Genomic DNA, 16534 nt, shown 5'->3' with positions numbered 1-16534 from the left:
GTTGAGAGAAAGAAGATCAATTATCATTAATGTTTCAGACAATTTAAGGAATTAAAAAAATAAATGAAGATACCTGAGTGGTGTATTGAATATCTTATGTTTTTTTTTTGTTTTTTTTTGCTTTGTCGCTGTCTCCTGCATTTGTGAGGTAGCGCAAGGAAACAGACGAAAGAAATGGTCCAACCCACCCCCATACACATGTATATACATACGTCCACACACGCAAATATACATACCTACACAGCTTTCCATGGTTTACCCCAGACGCTTCACATGCCCTGATTCAATCCACTGACAGCACGTCAACCCCGGTATACCACATTGATCCAATTCACTCTATTCCTTGCCCTCCTTTCACCCTCCTGCATGTTCAGGCCCCGATCACACAAAATCTTTTTCACTCCATCTTTCCACCTCCAATTTGGTCTCCCACTTCTCCTCCTTCCCTCCACCTCCGACACATATATCCTCTTGGTCAATCTTTCCTCACTCATTCTCTCCATGTGCCCAAACCATTTCAAAACACCCTCTTCTGCTCTCTCAACCACGCTCTTTTTATTTCCACACATCTCTCTTACCCTTACATTACTTACTCGATCAAACCACCTCACACCACACATTGTCCTCAAACATCTCATTTCCAGCACATCCATCCTTCTGCGCACAACTCTATCCATAGTCCACGCCTCGCAACCATACAACATTGTTGGAACCACTATTCCTTCAAGCATAGCCATTTTTTCTTTCCGAGATAATGTTCTCGACTTCCAAACATTCTTCAAGGCTCCCAGGATTTTCGCCCCCTTCCCCACCCTATGATCCACTTCTGCTTCCATGGTTCCATCCGCTGCCAGATCCACTCCCAGATATCTAAAACACTTTACTTCCTCCAGTTTTTCTCCACTCAAACTTACCTCCCAATTGACTTGACCCTCAACCCTACTGTACCTAATAACCTTGCTCTTATTCACATTTACTCTTAACTTTCTTCTTTCGCACACTTTACCAAACTCAGTCACCAGCTTCTGCAGTTTCTCACATGAATCAGCCACCAGCGCTGTATCATCAGCGAACGTCAACTGACTCACTTCCCAAGCTCTCTCATCCACAACAGACTTCATACTTGCCCCTCTTTCCAAAACTTTTGCATTCACCTCCCTAACAACCCCATCCATAAACAAATTAAACAACCATGGAGACATCACACACCCCTGACGCAAACCTACATTCACTGAGAACCAATCACTTTCCTCTCTTCCTACACGTACACATGCCTTACATCCTCGATAAAAACTTTTCACTGCTTCTAACAACTTTCCTCCCACACCATATATTCTTAATACCTTCCACAGAGCATCTCTATCAACTCTTATCATATGCCTTCTCCAGATCCATAAATGCTACATACAAATCCATTTGCTTTCTAAGTATTTCTCACATACATTCTTCAAAGCAAACACCTGATCCACACATCCTCTACCACTTCTGAAACCACACTGCTCTTCCCCAATCTGATGCTCTGTACATGCCTTCACCCTCTCAATCAATACCCTCCCATATAATTTACCAGGAATACTCAACAAACTTATACCTCTGTAATTTGAGCACTCACTCTTATCCCCTTTGCCTTTGTACAATGGCACTATGCACGCATTCCGCCAATCCTCAGGCACCTCACCATGAGTCATACATACATTAAATAACCATACCAACCAGTCAATAATACAGTCACCCCCTTTTTTAATAAATTCCACTGCAATACCATCCAAACCTGCTGCCTTGCCGATTTTCATCTTCCGCAAAGCTTTTACTACCTCTTCTCTGTTTACCAAATCATTTTCCCTAACCCTCTCACTTTGCACACCACCTCGACCAAAACACCCTATATCTGCCACTCTATCATCAAACACATTCAACAAACCTTTAAAATACTCACTCCATCTCCTTCTCACATCACCACTACTTGTTATCACCTCCCCATTTGCGCCCTTCACTGAAGTTCCCATTTGCTCCCTTGACTTACGCACTTTATTTACCTCCTTCCAGAACATCTTTTTATTCTCCATAAAATTTAATGATACTCTCTCACCCCAACTCTCATTTGCCCTCTTTTTCACCTCTTGCACCTTTCTCTTGACCTCCTGTCTCTTTCTTTTATACATCTCCCACTCAAGTGCATTTTTTCCCTGCAAAAATCGTCCAAATGCCTCTCTCTTCACTTTCACTAATAATCTTACTTCTTCATCCCACCACTCACTACCCTTTCTAATCAACCCATCTCCCACTCTTCTCATGCCACAAGCATCTTTTGCACAATCCATTACTGATTCCCTAAATACATCCCATTCCTCCCCTACTCCCCTTACTTCCATACTTATGTATGTAGAAATAAAAAAAAAATATATGAAGCAGGATATAGCAAAAGAGATATGGGGAAAATGTACTGCATTATTCTTTTCAAACACATAAACATTACCTTAAATGTAAATACACGTACTTTCATACACACAAAACACAAATGGAGATACATTAATTCTTACACATATAAACATAGCACATCCAAACCCTTCCAGGAAATAGAAAAGCACTAAGACTAGACACAATTAAATGCACATGGGTGAAGAGAACCACAGAGATATAAATCCTAAGAAAGTATTCTGGAGGGTTTTCCCAATATTTTGTTAAGGCCCCTACATCAATACTCAATCATGTTTTCTCATCCAACTGTCTGAAAATCAAATAGAAAAAAATAATCTTTTATGTTGAATGTGTTTGATGATAGAGTGGCAGATATAGGGTGTTTTGGTCGAGGTGGTGTGCAAAGTGAGAGGGTTAGGGAAAATGATTTGGTAAACAGAGAAGAGGTAGTGAAAGCTTTGCGGAAGATGAAAGCCAGCAAGGCAGCAGGTTTGGATGGTATTGCAGTGGAATTTATTAAAAAAGGGGGTGACTGTATTGTTGACTGGTTGGTAAGGTTATTTAATGTATGTATGACTCATGGTGAGGTGCCTGAGGATTGGCAGAATGAGTGCATAGTGCCATTGCACAAAGGCAAAGGGGATAAGAGTGAGTGCTCAAATTACAGAGGTATAAGTTTGTTGAGTATTCCTGGTAAATTATATGGGAGGGTATTGATTGAGAGGGTGAAGGCATGTACAGAGCATCAGATTGGGGAAGAGCATGGATTTGTATGTAGCATTTATGGATCTGGAGAAGGCATATGATAGAGTTGATAGAGATGCTCTGTGGAAGGTATTAAGAATATATGGTGTGGGAGGCAAGTTGTTAGAAGCAGTGAAAAGTTTTTATCGAGGATGTAAGGCATGTGTACGTGTAGGAAGAGAGGAAAGTGATTGGTTCTCAGTGAATGTAGGTTTGCGTCAGGGGTGTGTGATGTCTCCATGGTTGTTTAATTTGTTTATGGATGGGGTTGTTAGGGAGGTGAATGCAAGAGTTTTGGAAAGACGGGCAAGTATGAAGTCTGTTGTGGATGAGAGAGCTTGGGAAGTGAGTCAGTTGTTGTTCGCTGATGATACAGCGCTGGTGGCTGATTCATGTGAGAAACTGCAGAAGCTGGTGACTGAGTTTGGTAAAGTGTGTGAAAGAAGAAAGTTAAGAGTAAATGTGAATAAGAGCAAGGTTATTAGGTACAGTAGGGTTGAGGGTCAAGTCAATTGGGAGGTAAGTTTGAATGGAGAAAAACTGGAGGAAGTAAAGTGTTTTAGATATCTGGGAGTGGATCTGGCAGCGGATGGAACCATGGAAGCGGAAGTGAATCATAGGGTGGGGGAGGGGGCGAAAATCCTGGGAGCCTTGAAGAATGTGTGGAAGTCGAGAACATTATCTCGGAAAGCAAAAATGGCTATGTTTGAAGGAATAGTGGTTCCAACAATGTTGTATGGTTGCGAGGCCTGGGCTATGGATAGAGTTGTGCGCAGGAGGGTGGATGTGCTGGAAATGAGATGTTTGAGGACAATGTGTGGTGTGAGGTGGTTTGATCGAGTAAGTAATGTAAGGGTAAGAGAGATGTGTGGAAATAAAAAGAGCGTGGTTGAGAGAGCAGAAGAGGGTGTTTTGAAATGGTTTGGGCACATGGAGAGAATGAGTGAGGAAAGATTGACCAAGAGGATATATGTGTCGGAGGTGGAGGGAACGAGGAGAAGTGGGAGACCAAATTGGAGGTGGAAAGATGGAGTGAAAAAGATTTTGTGTGATCGGGGCCTGAACACGCAGGAGGGTGAAAGGAGGGCAAGGAATACAGTAAATTGGATCGATGTGGTATACCGGGGTTGACGTGCTGTCAGTGGATTGAATCAGGGCATGTGAAGCATCTGGGGTAAACCATGGAAAGTTGTGTGGGGCCTGGATGTGGAAAGGGAGCTGTGGTTTCGGGCATTATTGCATGACAGCTAGAGACTGAGTGTGAACGAATGGGGCCTTTGTTGTCTTTTCCTAGTGCTACCTCGCACACATGAGGGGGAGGGGGATGGTATTCCATGTGTGGCGAGGTGGCGATGGGAATGAATAAGGGCAGACAGTGTGAATTGTGGGCATGGGTATATATGTATGTGTCTGTGTGTGTATATATATGTGTACATTGAGATGTATAGGTATGTATATTTGCGTGTGTGGACATGTATGTATATACATTGTGTATGAGGGTGGGTTGGGCCATTTCTTTCATCTGTTTCCTTGCGCTACCTCGCAAACGCGGGAGACAGCGACAAAACAAAACAAATAAATAAATAAATAAATGTTGGATCCAACAGTACAGGGAACTAAGGCCCTAATCAAGCCACTCTTATTAACTCTACCTCGTTAACATGGGAAACGGCAATCAAGTATGAAAATAAATAAATGGGGTTGATGTGTTGGAAATGGAATGTTTGAGGACAATATGTGGTGTGAGGTAGTTTGATTGAGAAAGTAATGTATACCTGGTGAAGTGCACTTAACAAACATATACCTCTGTAATTTGAACATTTACTTTCATCCTCCTTGCCTTTATAACAATAAGACTAAACAGGCATTCCAACAACCCTTGGTACCTCACCATGAGCCATACATACGTTAAAAATCCTAGTAACCAACTAATAGTACAGTCACCTCCTATCTTGAGAAATTTAACCACAATCCTATCCACTCCCACTGCCTTACCACCTTTCATCTTATTCAAAGTTTTCACCAAAGGAAGGGAGTTCAGAGAGCTTTGGAGATGTCAAGAGCTACAAGAAAAGTTTCAACAAAATCCCTGACACAGGAGGAAAAGGGGTGAATCACACAGGACTGATCAACAGTATACCAAGAGCTCAGATCCATACCGGTGATCTGAAAGAGAATGGGATTCTAAGCACATGCAAAAAGTGTTTGTTTAGGAGAGTGTTAACAATTTTGGAGTAGCAGAAGTGAGAACATGGGGTCACAGAGAAAAAGTAAGATATGTGTGTAGCCTTGCTGAATCTAGAGAAAGCATATGCTAGGGTTGATAGGCTGCTTTGTGGAAAGTGTTAAGAATATTTGATATGTGAAGAAAGTTACTACATGCAGTAGAGAATTTTTCAAAAGAGTAAGGTTTATGTGCAAATAGGCAGAGATGAGGGTAAGTGGTTACAGGTGAAGGTAGTCTGCATAAAGGGTGCATGATGTCATGGTTTTTAATCTAAGAGTGGATGGGCTGGTGAGGGAATTAAATGCAAGAGGCTTAGAGAGAGGGGAATGGGAGTCTGCTGGTGGCAAATTTGCATAAGAAACTGCAGAAGCTGGTCTCTAAGTCCAGGAGAATGTGTAAAAGGAAAGGGTTTATGAGTAAATGTGAGTTAAAACAAGGTTTTTAGGTTTAGCAGTCTAAGAGACAAATTAGTCTGGGAATGATTCTGAATGGATAGAACTTGCAAGGAAGTAAAATGTTTTAGATACCAGCCAGTAGACACAGCAGTGAATGAAGCCATGGAAGCTGGGGTGAGTTACTGTTTGGGTGAAGGGGGTGAAGGTCCATGTAGCATTGAGGAATGTGTGGAAAGTAAGGTCACTATCTGGGAGGGCAAAGATGAATATGTTTAAAGGTATAGTAGACATGGACAAGAGGCATGGGCTATGCATAAGATTGAACAAAAGAGGATGAAAATGTTGAAAAAGAAATGTAAGGACAATATGTGGTGTGATGAGGGTTGATCAAGTTAGAAATGATACAGTAAGTGAAGGGGGGTTAAAAAAAAGAGCATTGTTCGGAAAGCTGAAGAGGGTGTGCTGAAATGGTTTGGACATTTGGAGAATATGAGCAGAGAGAACTAAACAAAAAGAAAATACATGTAAGCAAACAAGGGTACACAGAGAATGAGATCAAACTGGAGATGGAAGGATGGAGTGAATAAGATTTTGACTGCTTTGGGCCTGATCATGCAGGAGGGTGAAAGGTGTGAATGGGACAGAGTGAACTTAAAGATGTGGTATACAAGGGGCAACCGCTGTCAATGGCATACACTAAGTCATATGAAGCAGCTAAGGGAAACCACAGAAAAGCTTGCATTGCATGGATGTTGATAGGGGGCTATGTGCATTACAAATGAGAGCTAGAGAAGGGATGTGAGCAAAATGAGGCCTTCTATTCATTTATTCCTAGTGCTTACAGGGGAAATGGTGAACAAATCCAAAATAAAAGATGAAAGAAAAAGATAATGATAAGGCCCATCACAATCTAACTATAAAAAGAAAATTTGTAAAAGAAGAAGCACAACCTATTTTGCTTTTCTACTTTATTAAAAAAGGGGGTGACTGTATTGTTGACTGGTTGGTAAGGTTATTTAATGTATGTATGACTCATGGTGAGGTGCCTGAGGATTGGCGGAATGCGTGCATAGTGCCATTGTACAAAGGCAAAGGGGATAAGAGTGAGTGTTCAAATTACAGAGGTATAAGTTTGTTGAGTATTCTTGGCAAATTATATGGGAGGGTATTGATTGAGAGGGTGAAGGCATGTACAGAGCATCAGATTGGGGAAGAGCAGTGTGGTTTCAGAAGTGGTAGAGGATGTGTGGATCAGGTGTTTGCTTAGAAGAATATATGTGAGAAATACTTAGAAAAGCAAATGGATTTGTATGTAGCATTTATGGATCTGGAGAAGGCATATGATAGAGTTGATAGAGATGCTCTGTGGAAGGTATTAAGAATATATGGTGTGGGAGGCAAGTTGTTAGAAGCAGTGAAAAGTTTTTATCGAGGATGTAAGGCATGTGTACGTGTAGGAAGAGAGGAAAGTGATTGGTTCTCAGTGAATGTAGGTTTGTGGCAGGGGTGTGTGATGTTTCCAAGGTTGTTTAATTTATTTATGGATGGGGTTGTTAGGGAGGTGAATGCAAGAGTTTTGGAAAGAGGGGCAAGTATGAAGTCTGTTGGGGATGACAGAGCTTGGGAAGTGAGTCAGTTGTTGTTCGCTGATGATACAGCGCTGGTGGCTGATTCATGTGAGAAACTGCAGAAGCTGGTGACTGAGTTTGGTAAAGTGTGTGAAAGAAGAAAGTTAAGAGTAAATGTGAATAAGAGCAAGGTTATTAGGTACAGTAGGGTTGAGGGTCAAGTCAATTGGGAGGTGAGTTTGAATGGAGAAAAACTGGAGGAAGTGAAGTGTTTTAGATATCTGGGAGTGGATCTGGCAGCGGATGGAACCATGGAAGCGGAAGTGGATCATAGGGTGGGGGAGGGGGCGAAAATTCTGGGAGCCTTGAAGAATGTGTGGAAGTCGAGAACATTATCTCGGAAAGCAAAAATGGCTATGTTTGAAGGAATAGTGGTTCCAACAATGTTGTATGGTTGCGAGGCGTGGACTATGGATAGAGTTGTGCGCAGGAGGGTGGATGTGCTGGAAATGAGATGTTTGAGGACAATGTGTGGTGTGAGGTGGTTTGATCGAGTAAGTAACGTAAGGGTAAGAGAGATGTGTGGAAATAAAAAGAGTGTGGTTGAGAGAGCAGAAGAGGGTGTTTTGAAATGGTTTGGTCACATGGAGAGAATGAGTGAGGAAAGATTGACCAAGAGGATATATGTGTCGGAGGTGGAGGGAACGAGGAGAAGAGGGAGACCAAATTGGAGGTGGAAAGATGGGAGTGAAAAAGATTTTGTGTGATCGGGGCCTGAACATGCAGGAGGGTGAAAGGAGGGCAAGGAATAGAGTGAATTGGAGCGATGTGGTATACCAGGGGTTGACGTGCTGTCAGTGGATTGAATCAAGGCATGTGAAGCGTCTGGGGTAAACCATGGAAAGCTGTGTAGGTATGTATATTTGCGTGTGTGGACGTATGTATATACATGTGCATGGGGGAGGGTTGGGCCATTTCTTTCGTCTGTTTCCTTGCGCTACCTCGCAAACGCGGGAGACAGCGACAAAGCAAAAAAAAAAAAAAAAAAAAACTTTACAAACTGTAAGTTCTATGCACAGCTAAAGACTTTAGGAGAACAGAAATTCACTTCTTCCTTACCTTTAGGTTTGGGTCTTTGACTAACTGTCTTTTAATCATAAGAGCCTTAAGCAGATACACAGGGTGGATATTTTTCATTGTGTCAGTCACTACACGCACAACCTGAGGATCAAATTAAATACATAAACATAAAAATAATCGTGTGTTGTACATAAAACTATACAAGAATACATTAATCAAATCAGGATGGTCGAATATTCAAATAAAGTCCTTATAATCAAGTGGGTCAACACCCAACACAATTGTATACCCTTATTTCCTAACAATTTCAGAATCTTTCTAAATTACATAAAATTCCTACACATTCACATATTCTAACATAGAGGGACTCGAAAGCAATTGTAACAGAGTAAATGGCTTTGGTTAAGATGCAGCTTACTCACTTGTACATATCAGAGACACATTACAGGACATTTCTATCTTATATCACTAGCTCTATTCCCAAGTATACTGGATGGATTAAGTGTATACATATACAATACAGGTATACATTTTTCTGGGAATTAATCTTCCAGAACTGGGGGTTCCAACCCCAATCTGCAAGCATGCAAAAGGCAAGGATGCCCTACTCTCTGTGGCGATGTGCACAACAGTGCATCCACTGTATATAACAGGGATAGCTTAAAAAGGTCTTGTACATGTACGGCTGTTGTTGCTTAAAACAATATTTCCTTTCACATTACTGTATGTAAATGACAAGTTGGTGTTCCCAAATTCTGCCTACTTAAGGTTACACCAGGAGCAAAATATCACAAAATCACCTATGGCAGGGATGTATCACAGTCCCATCAAAGAACTTATCTCACCAAAGGAATTCATATTTCCCTGCTATGGGAAGTAGTGCAACCTTGGGCTGTAGAAGCCCCTGGAAAGAGATCCTAGTTAATACTAGGATTATTTTCTTAGCATCAATTAGGGTATTATGAGGAAACTAACACAATACAAATGTTTTCATCTAAGCAGGGCAAGCTAAAACAGCAATCCTAAACATTCAATAATCCCATACATGAAAGGACATGTGAGGAGGGAGTTCTACATTCATGAAGACCCATCTCATAAAAAAGGCTCTACTGCAATACAACTATGAAAATCTATAATAGCTCTCTACATATACCATGTCTTCAGTTCTTTTATTCCATTCATCAAACACTCCTATACTATAAAAGTACTTTATTACATTTCTTATTTTTAGCGAGTTTTTTGTTTAATTTCATGCTATACCCTTTATCTGTCCTATCTGTACATCCTTTACACAACCGTTCATTGGCTGTATCATCAATCTGGTTTAAAAACTTAAAAGGTACCATTCAAGTCACCCCTCTCTCCCAATACAGACAAATTTAAGGCTTCTAGTCTTTCCCTGTGCCTCAACTTTCTTAATTAAAACACATCTCTGTTCCCCTCCTCTGGACATTCTATATTAGGTATTTGTACTTTTCTTAGTGTATTGACCAAATTCAAGAAACACATTCTAGTGATGGCCTCATGCAAGAAACAAACAACTGGCTAAATATTTCCTTGTACATATACTTGAAAGCTACTCTAATATTTGCCAGCACACATTTTGCCTCCTTATCTATAATCCTCCCTGGGGATAGGGGAGAAAGAATACTTCCCACGTATTCCCTGCGTGTCGTAGAAGGCGACTAAAAGGGGAGGGAGCGGGGGGCTGGAAATCCTCCCCTCTCATTATTTTTTTTTTATTTTTCCAAAAGAAGGAACAGAGAAGGGGGCCAGGTGAGGATATTCCCTCAAAGGCCCAGTTCTCTGTTCTTAACGCTACCTCGCTAATGCGGGAAATGGCGAATAGTTTGAAAGAAAGAAAGAAAAATCTATAATCCTAATGTGGGACTCTGGCAACAGTTTAGGGATGATGTCAACTCCAAAGTCCTCACACACAAAATCTTCAAGCTTATTTTCCACTTCATCCCACCCTCATTACTTTACATTTGCTTGGGATGAGCTTAAACCAAGGAGCAGACCAACACTGAAGTCTGTCAAGGTCCCACTGTATGATGATGCAATCAATTCTTTTCAGGTCCCTCGTACCCTTTGCATCATCTGCATTCATATTCCCACAAGAGTCCATATCTCAATGCAAGTCATATACATATATAAAGATGTTGGGTGCTATGAAAAAAATTTCATCAAAATCCTTGAATGAGGGCAACCAGAGGTAAAGTCACAGGAGGACACCCTGAGGTATATCACATACTTGTGATCTGAAAGAAGAGAATGGGATTCCAGATGTTGAAGAAAGTGAGAGGTTAGGAGAGTTTTAAACACCTTGGAGACAGCAAAAATGAAAGCAATGGGGTGATAGTTGGAGGGGTTAGAGAAGTCTCCCTCTTAGGAATAAGCTGAACCAAGGTGTGCTTCCAAGGGAAAGGAAAAGTTTAGGTTTTTAGGCAGACAAAAATTGGAAAGTTTCCCATTTTAGAAAGTTAATACAAGGAGGGGAGGATTTCTGGCCCCCCGCTCCCGTCCCCTCTAGTCGCTTTCTACGACACGCGAGGAATACGTGGGAAGTATTCTTTCACCCCTATCCCCAGGGATAATATACATATATATATACATATATATATATATATATATACATATATATATATATATATATATATATATATATATACTCCTGAAACAGGAGTTGTGGGAGTATGTGATAGAGTGTAAGAAAGTAAATTCTCGATTAATATGGGTAAAACTGAAAGTTGATGGAGAGAGGTGGGTGATTATTGGTGCTTATGCACCTGGGCATGAGAAGAAGGATCAAGAGAGGCAAGTGTTTTGGGAGCAGCTGAATGAGTGTGTTAGTGGTTTTGATGCACGAGACCGGGTTATAGTGATGGGTGATTTGAATGCAAAGGTGAGTAATGTGGCAGTTGAGGGAATAATTGGTATACATGGGGTGTTCAGTGTTGTAAATGGAAATGGTGAAGAGCTTGTAGATTTATGTGCTGAAAAAGGACTGATGATTGGGAATACCTGGTTTAAAAAGCAAGACATACATAAGTATACTTATGTAAGTAGGAGAGATGGCCAGAGAGCGTTATTGGATTACGTGTTAATTGACAGGCGTGCGAAAGAGAGACTTTTGGATGTTAATGTGCTGAGAGGTGCAACTGGAGGGATGTCTGATCATTATCTTGTGGAGGCTAAGGTGAAGATTTGTATGGGTTTTCAGAAAAGAAGAGTGAATGTTGGGGTGAAGAGGGTGGTGAGAGTAAGTGAGCTTGAGAAGGAGACCTGTGTGAGGAAGTACCAGAAGAGACTGAGTACAGAATGGAAAAAGGTGAGAACAATGGAAGTAAGGGGAGTGGGGGAGGAATGGGATGTATTTAGGGAATCAGTGATGGATTGCGCAAAAGATGCTTGTGGCATGAGAAGAGTGGGAGGTGGGTTGATTAGAAAGGGTAGTGAGTGGTGGGATGAAGAAGTAAGAGTATTAGTGAAAGAGAAGAGAGAGGCATTTGGACGATTTTTGCAGGGAAAAAATGCAACTGAGTGGGAGATGTATAAAAGAAAGAGACAGGAGGTCAAGAGAAAGGTGCAAGAGGTGAAAAAAAGGGCAAATGAGAGTTGGGGTGAGAGAGTATCATTAAATTTTAGGGAGAATAAAAAGATGTTCTGGAAGGAGGTAAATAAAGTGCGTAAGACAAGGGAGCAAATGGGAACTTCAGTGAAGGGCGCAAATGGGGAGGTGATAAAGTAGTGGTGATGTGAGAAGGAGATGGAGTGAGTATTTTGAAGGTTTGTTGAATGTGTTTGATGATAGAGTGGCAGATATAGGGTGTTTTGGTCGAGGTGGTGTGCAAAGTGAGAGGGTTAGGGAAAATGATTTGGTAAACAGAGAAGAGGTAGTGAAAGCTTTGCGGAAGATGAAAGCCAGCAAGGCAGCAGGTTTGGATGGTATTGCAGTGGAATTTATTAAAAAAGGGGGTGACTGTATTGTTGACTGGTTGGTAAGGTTATTTAATGTATGTATGACTCATGGTGAGGTGCCTGAGGATTGGCGGAATGCGTGCATAGTGCCATTGTACAAAGGCAAAGGGGATAAGAGTGAGTGCTCAAATTACAGAGGTATAAGTTTGTTGAGTATTCCTGGTAAATTATATGGGAGGGTATTGATTGAGAGGGTGAAGGCATGTACAGAGCATCAGATTGGGGAAGAGCAGTGTGGTTTCAGAAGTGGTAGAGGATGTGTGGATCAGGTGTTTGCTTTGAAGAATGTATGTGAGAAATACCTAGAAAAGCAAATGGATTTGTATGTAGCATTTATGGATCTGGAGAAGGCATATGATAGAGTTGATAGAGATGCTCTGTGGAAGGTATTAAGAATATATGGTGTGGGAGGAAAGTTGTTAGAAGCAGTGAAAAGTTTTTATCGAGGATGTAAGGCATGTGTACGTGTAGGAAGAGAGGAAAGTGATTGGTTCTCAGTGAATGTAGGTTTGCGGCAGGGGTGTGTGATGTCTCCATGGTTGTTTAATTTGTTTATGGATGGGGTTGTTAGGGAGGTAAATGCAAGAGTTTTGGAAAGAGGGGCAAGTATGAAGTCTGTTGGGGATGAGAGAGCTTGGGAAGTGAGTCAGTTGTTGTTCGCTGATGACACAGCGCTGGTGGCTGATTCATGTGTGAAACTGCAGAAGCTGGTGACTGAGTTTGGTAAAGTGTGTGGAAGAAGAAAGTTAAGAGTAAATGTGAATAAGAGCAAGGTTATTAGGTACAGTAGGGTTGAGGGTCAAGTCAATTGGGAGGTGAGTTTGAATGGAGAAAAACTGGAGGAAGTGAAGTGTTTTAGATATCTGGGAGTGGATCTGGCAGCGGATGGAACCATGGAAGCGGAAGTGGATCATAGGGTGGGGGAGGGGGCGAAAATTCTGGGAACCTTGAAGAATGTGTGGAAGTCGAGAACATTATCTCGGAAAGCAAAAATGGGTATGTTTGAAGGAATAGTGGTTCCAACAATGTTGTATGGTTGCGAGGCGTGGGCTATGGATAGAGTTGTGCGCAGGAGGATGGATGTGCTGGAAATGAGATGTTTGAGGACAATGTGTGGTGTGAGGTGGTTTGATCGAGTGAGTAACGTAAGGGTAAGAGAGATGTGTGGAAATAAAAAGAGCGTGGTTGAGAGAGCAGAAGAGGGTGTTTTGAAGTGGTTTGGGCACATGGAGAGGATGAGTGAGGAAAGATTGACCAAGAGGATATATGTGTCGGAGGTGGAGGGAACAAGGAGAAGAGGGAGACCAAATTGGAGGTGGAAAGATGGAGTGCAAAAGATTTTGTGTGATCGGGGCCTGAATATGCAGGAGGATGAAAGGAGGGCAAGGAATAGAGTGAATTGGAGCGATGTGGTATACCGGGGCTGACGTGCTGTCAGTGGATTGAATCAAGGCATGTGAAGCATCTGGGGTAAACCATGGAAAGCTGTGTAGGTATGTATATTTGCGTGTGTGGACGTATGTATATACATGTGTATGGGGGGGGGTTGGGCCATTTCTTTCGTCTGTTTCCTTGCGCTACCTCGCAAACGCGGGAGACAGCGACAAAGTATAAAAAAAAAAAAAAAAAAAATACATATACACATACACACACATACACATACATACGCACATATATACACACACACACACATACATATATATACATATGAAAAATGTAAGAAACAATTTAGAAAACTGAAACTTCTAGCTTGAAATGAATGAAAAAATGAATGTCACATAATGGTTCAACCTCTGGCTATGGAAAAAGGAAATGTATAATTTATTTACACAAACGTCAATAGCAGTTCTCATCAATTTAACCACTGTATCAATAAGCTTCAATGTCTAAGCTACATTTTTCTCCAATTTCACTATTTTCTTGCAGAAGTGGATCATAGGGTGGGGGAGGGGGCGAAAATTCTGGGGGCCTTGAAGAATGTGTGGAAGTCGAGAACATTATCTCGGAAAGCAAAAATGGGTATGTTTGAAGGAATAGTGGTTCCAACAATGTTGTATGGTTGCGAGGCATGGGCTATGGATAGAGTTGTGCGCAGGAGGATGGATGTGCTGGAAATGAGATGTTTGAGGACAATGTGTGGTGTGAGGTGGTTTGATCGAGTGAGTAACGTAAGGGTAAGAGAGATGTGTGGAAATAAAAAGAGTGTAGTTGAGAGAGCAGAAGAGGGTGTTTTGAAGTGGTTTGGGCACATGGAGAGAATGAGTGAGGAAAGATTGACCAAGAGGATATATGTGTCGGAGGTGGAGGGAACGAGGAGAAGAGGGAGACCAAATTGGAGGTGGAAAGATGGAGTGAAAAAGATTTTGTGTGATCGGGGCCTGAACATGCAGGAGGGTGAAAGGAGGGCAAGGAATAGAGTGAATTGGAGCGATGTGGTATACCGGGGTTGACGTGCTGTCAGTGGATTGAATCAAGGCATGTGAAGCGTCTGGGGTAAATCATGGAAAGTTGTGTAGGTATGTATATTTGCATGTGTGGACGTATGTATATACATGTGTATGGGGGGGGGGTTGGGCCATTTCTTTCGTCTGTTTCCTTGTGCTACCTCGCAAACGCGGGAGACAGCGACAAAGTATAATAATAAAAAAAAAAAAAAATTGGAAAGCAAAGATTGGTGCTAGTTCAGACACACTTTATCAGTTAGAGTTATCAGCAGATTGATCAGGTCAGAAAAGAGGAGGAAAGACAGAACTAAAAAAGTTGTTGGATATGCTTCTGGTTAAGGACCAAAAAAAAAATTGTCAGTGGAAGTCAAGTTAGCACACTTTCTTTTTATAAGTGTGCTTGGACTTTTGAAGAACTTCTTTCAATTATTATCAGCAGAAATAAAAGAAGATTGGGTTTCAGGGGAAGGGAAGAGTATCACGGTGTGGCATGTGCTATCCTTGATGTAGCAGGCATGTTTGTTTATTAAAAACTAATATGAAGATATCCTTGTTACAGAAGTCCACCAAAAGAGAAAAGCACTTCAACAACTTATCCAGTCTAGAAAGAATCATATAATACTTGTTCCCATCAGCACCATGGTGGCTTGGGCTTGAACTCATAACTTCTGAATTCCAAAGCAAGAACTCTATCCACTTGACTAAAGAATCCTTGTTTTTTTAATACCTATTCGATGTTTCCCACTTTCGCCAAAGGCAAGCTGAAGTAAGCCACAGGTTGGGTGTGAGAGCTTAGGCCCTGGGTACATTTAGGAAAGTGCAAAAAGAGAGTGTACTGTCTAAGTGGCAAGGATGGTTATGTCTGATGGTATAATAGTCCTAATGGTGTTGTATGCATGTGAGGCACGATCCCTAGATAAAAAAAGTATGAAACTGGAAGGATAAATTGGATGTGAAATGTGTGAGGACAATATGTGGCATAATGATTTGAGATATGGCAGTAAGAGAAGTTTGCATGGGATAGCAAAAGAGGTGAACTGAAATGGTTTGGACATATGGATGAAAGAATGAGTGAGGAGATGATGACTAAGTAGGTATACACGTCAGAAGTGGGGGAAATGAGGAAAAGGTAAAAACCAAAGAGGTGGCAGAAGGATGGAGTGGAAGATGCTTTGAGTGTTCAAAGCCTGAACAAGCAAGAGGGTGTGAGGTATGCAAAGGACAGAATGAACTGGAGCAATATGGTGCATAAAGACCAATATGCAGTCAATGGGCTGAAACAGGCCATGTGAAGCAGTCAGGGGAAAACCATGGAAAAGTCTGTGGGGCCTGGTTGTGGATAGCAAGCTGTTATTTCAGAGCATTACTCATGATAAACTAAGAGTAGATAAGAGCAAATGAAGACATTGCTTCATTTGTTCCCAGCACTACCTACAAATGCAAGAAATGGTAAACAGGTATGAAAGGCAGTTAACAATTATTATTATCATTAGAGTGATTCCAAGTGAAGGTGAGTCTACATCAAGGGTGTGCGATGTCACCAAGGCTGTTCAATCTACTCGTGAATGAGGTGGTGAGGGAAGTAAATGCACAGGTCTTTGAGAGAGAGGTTGTTCTACAATATACAGGTGAGAGAGAGAGAGAGAGAGAGAGAGAGAGAGAGAGAGAGAGAGAGAG

General features: G+C 41.5%; 1 protein-coding gene across 2 annotated transcripts in view; it reads right to left on the bottom strand.

Annotated features, from left to right (window-relative positions):
- dbe (KRR1 small subunit processome component homolog dbe) overlaps nt 1-16534 on the bottom strand; it is a 67253-nt gene that overhangs the window by 5366 nt on the left and 45353 nt on the right. For both annotated transcript variants that reach the window (XM_071675224.1, XM_071675223.1), the window contains one exon: nt 8472-8573. In XM_071675224.1, the coding sequence (XP_071531325.1) occupies nt 8472-8573 (102 nt within the window). The remainder of the gene's footprint in view (nt 1-8471; nt 8574-16534) is intronic.

Source organism: Panulirus ornatus, chromosome 20, assembly GCF_036320965.1.
Source record: "Panulirus ornatus isolate Po-2019 chromosome 20, ASM3632096v1, whole genome shotgun sequence".
Lineage (NCBI taxonomy): Eukaryota > Metazoa > Arthropoda > Malacostraca > Decapoda > Palinuridae > Panulirus > Panulirus ornatus.
Note: the sequence above shows the minus strand (reverse complement) of the source record. Positions and strands in the feature narration are given on the sequence as shown.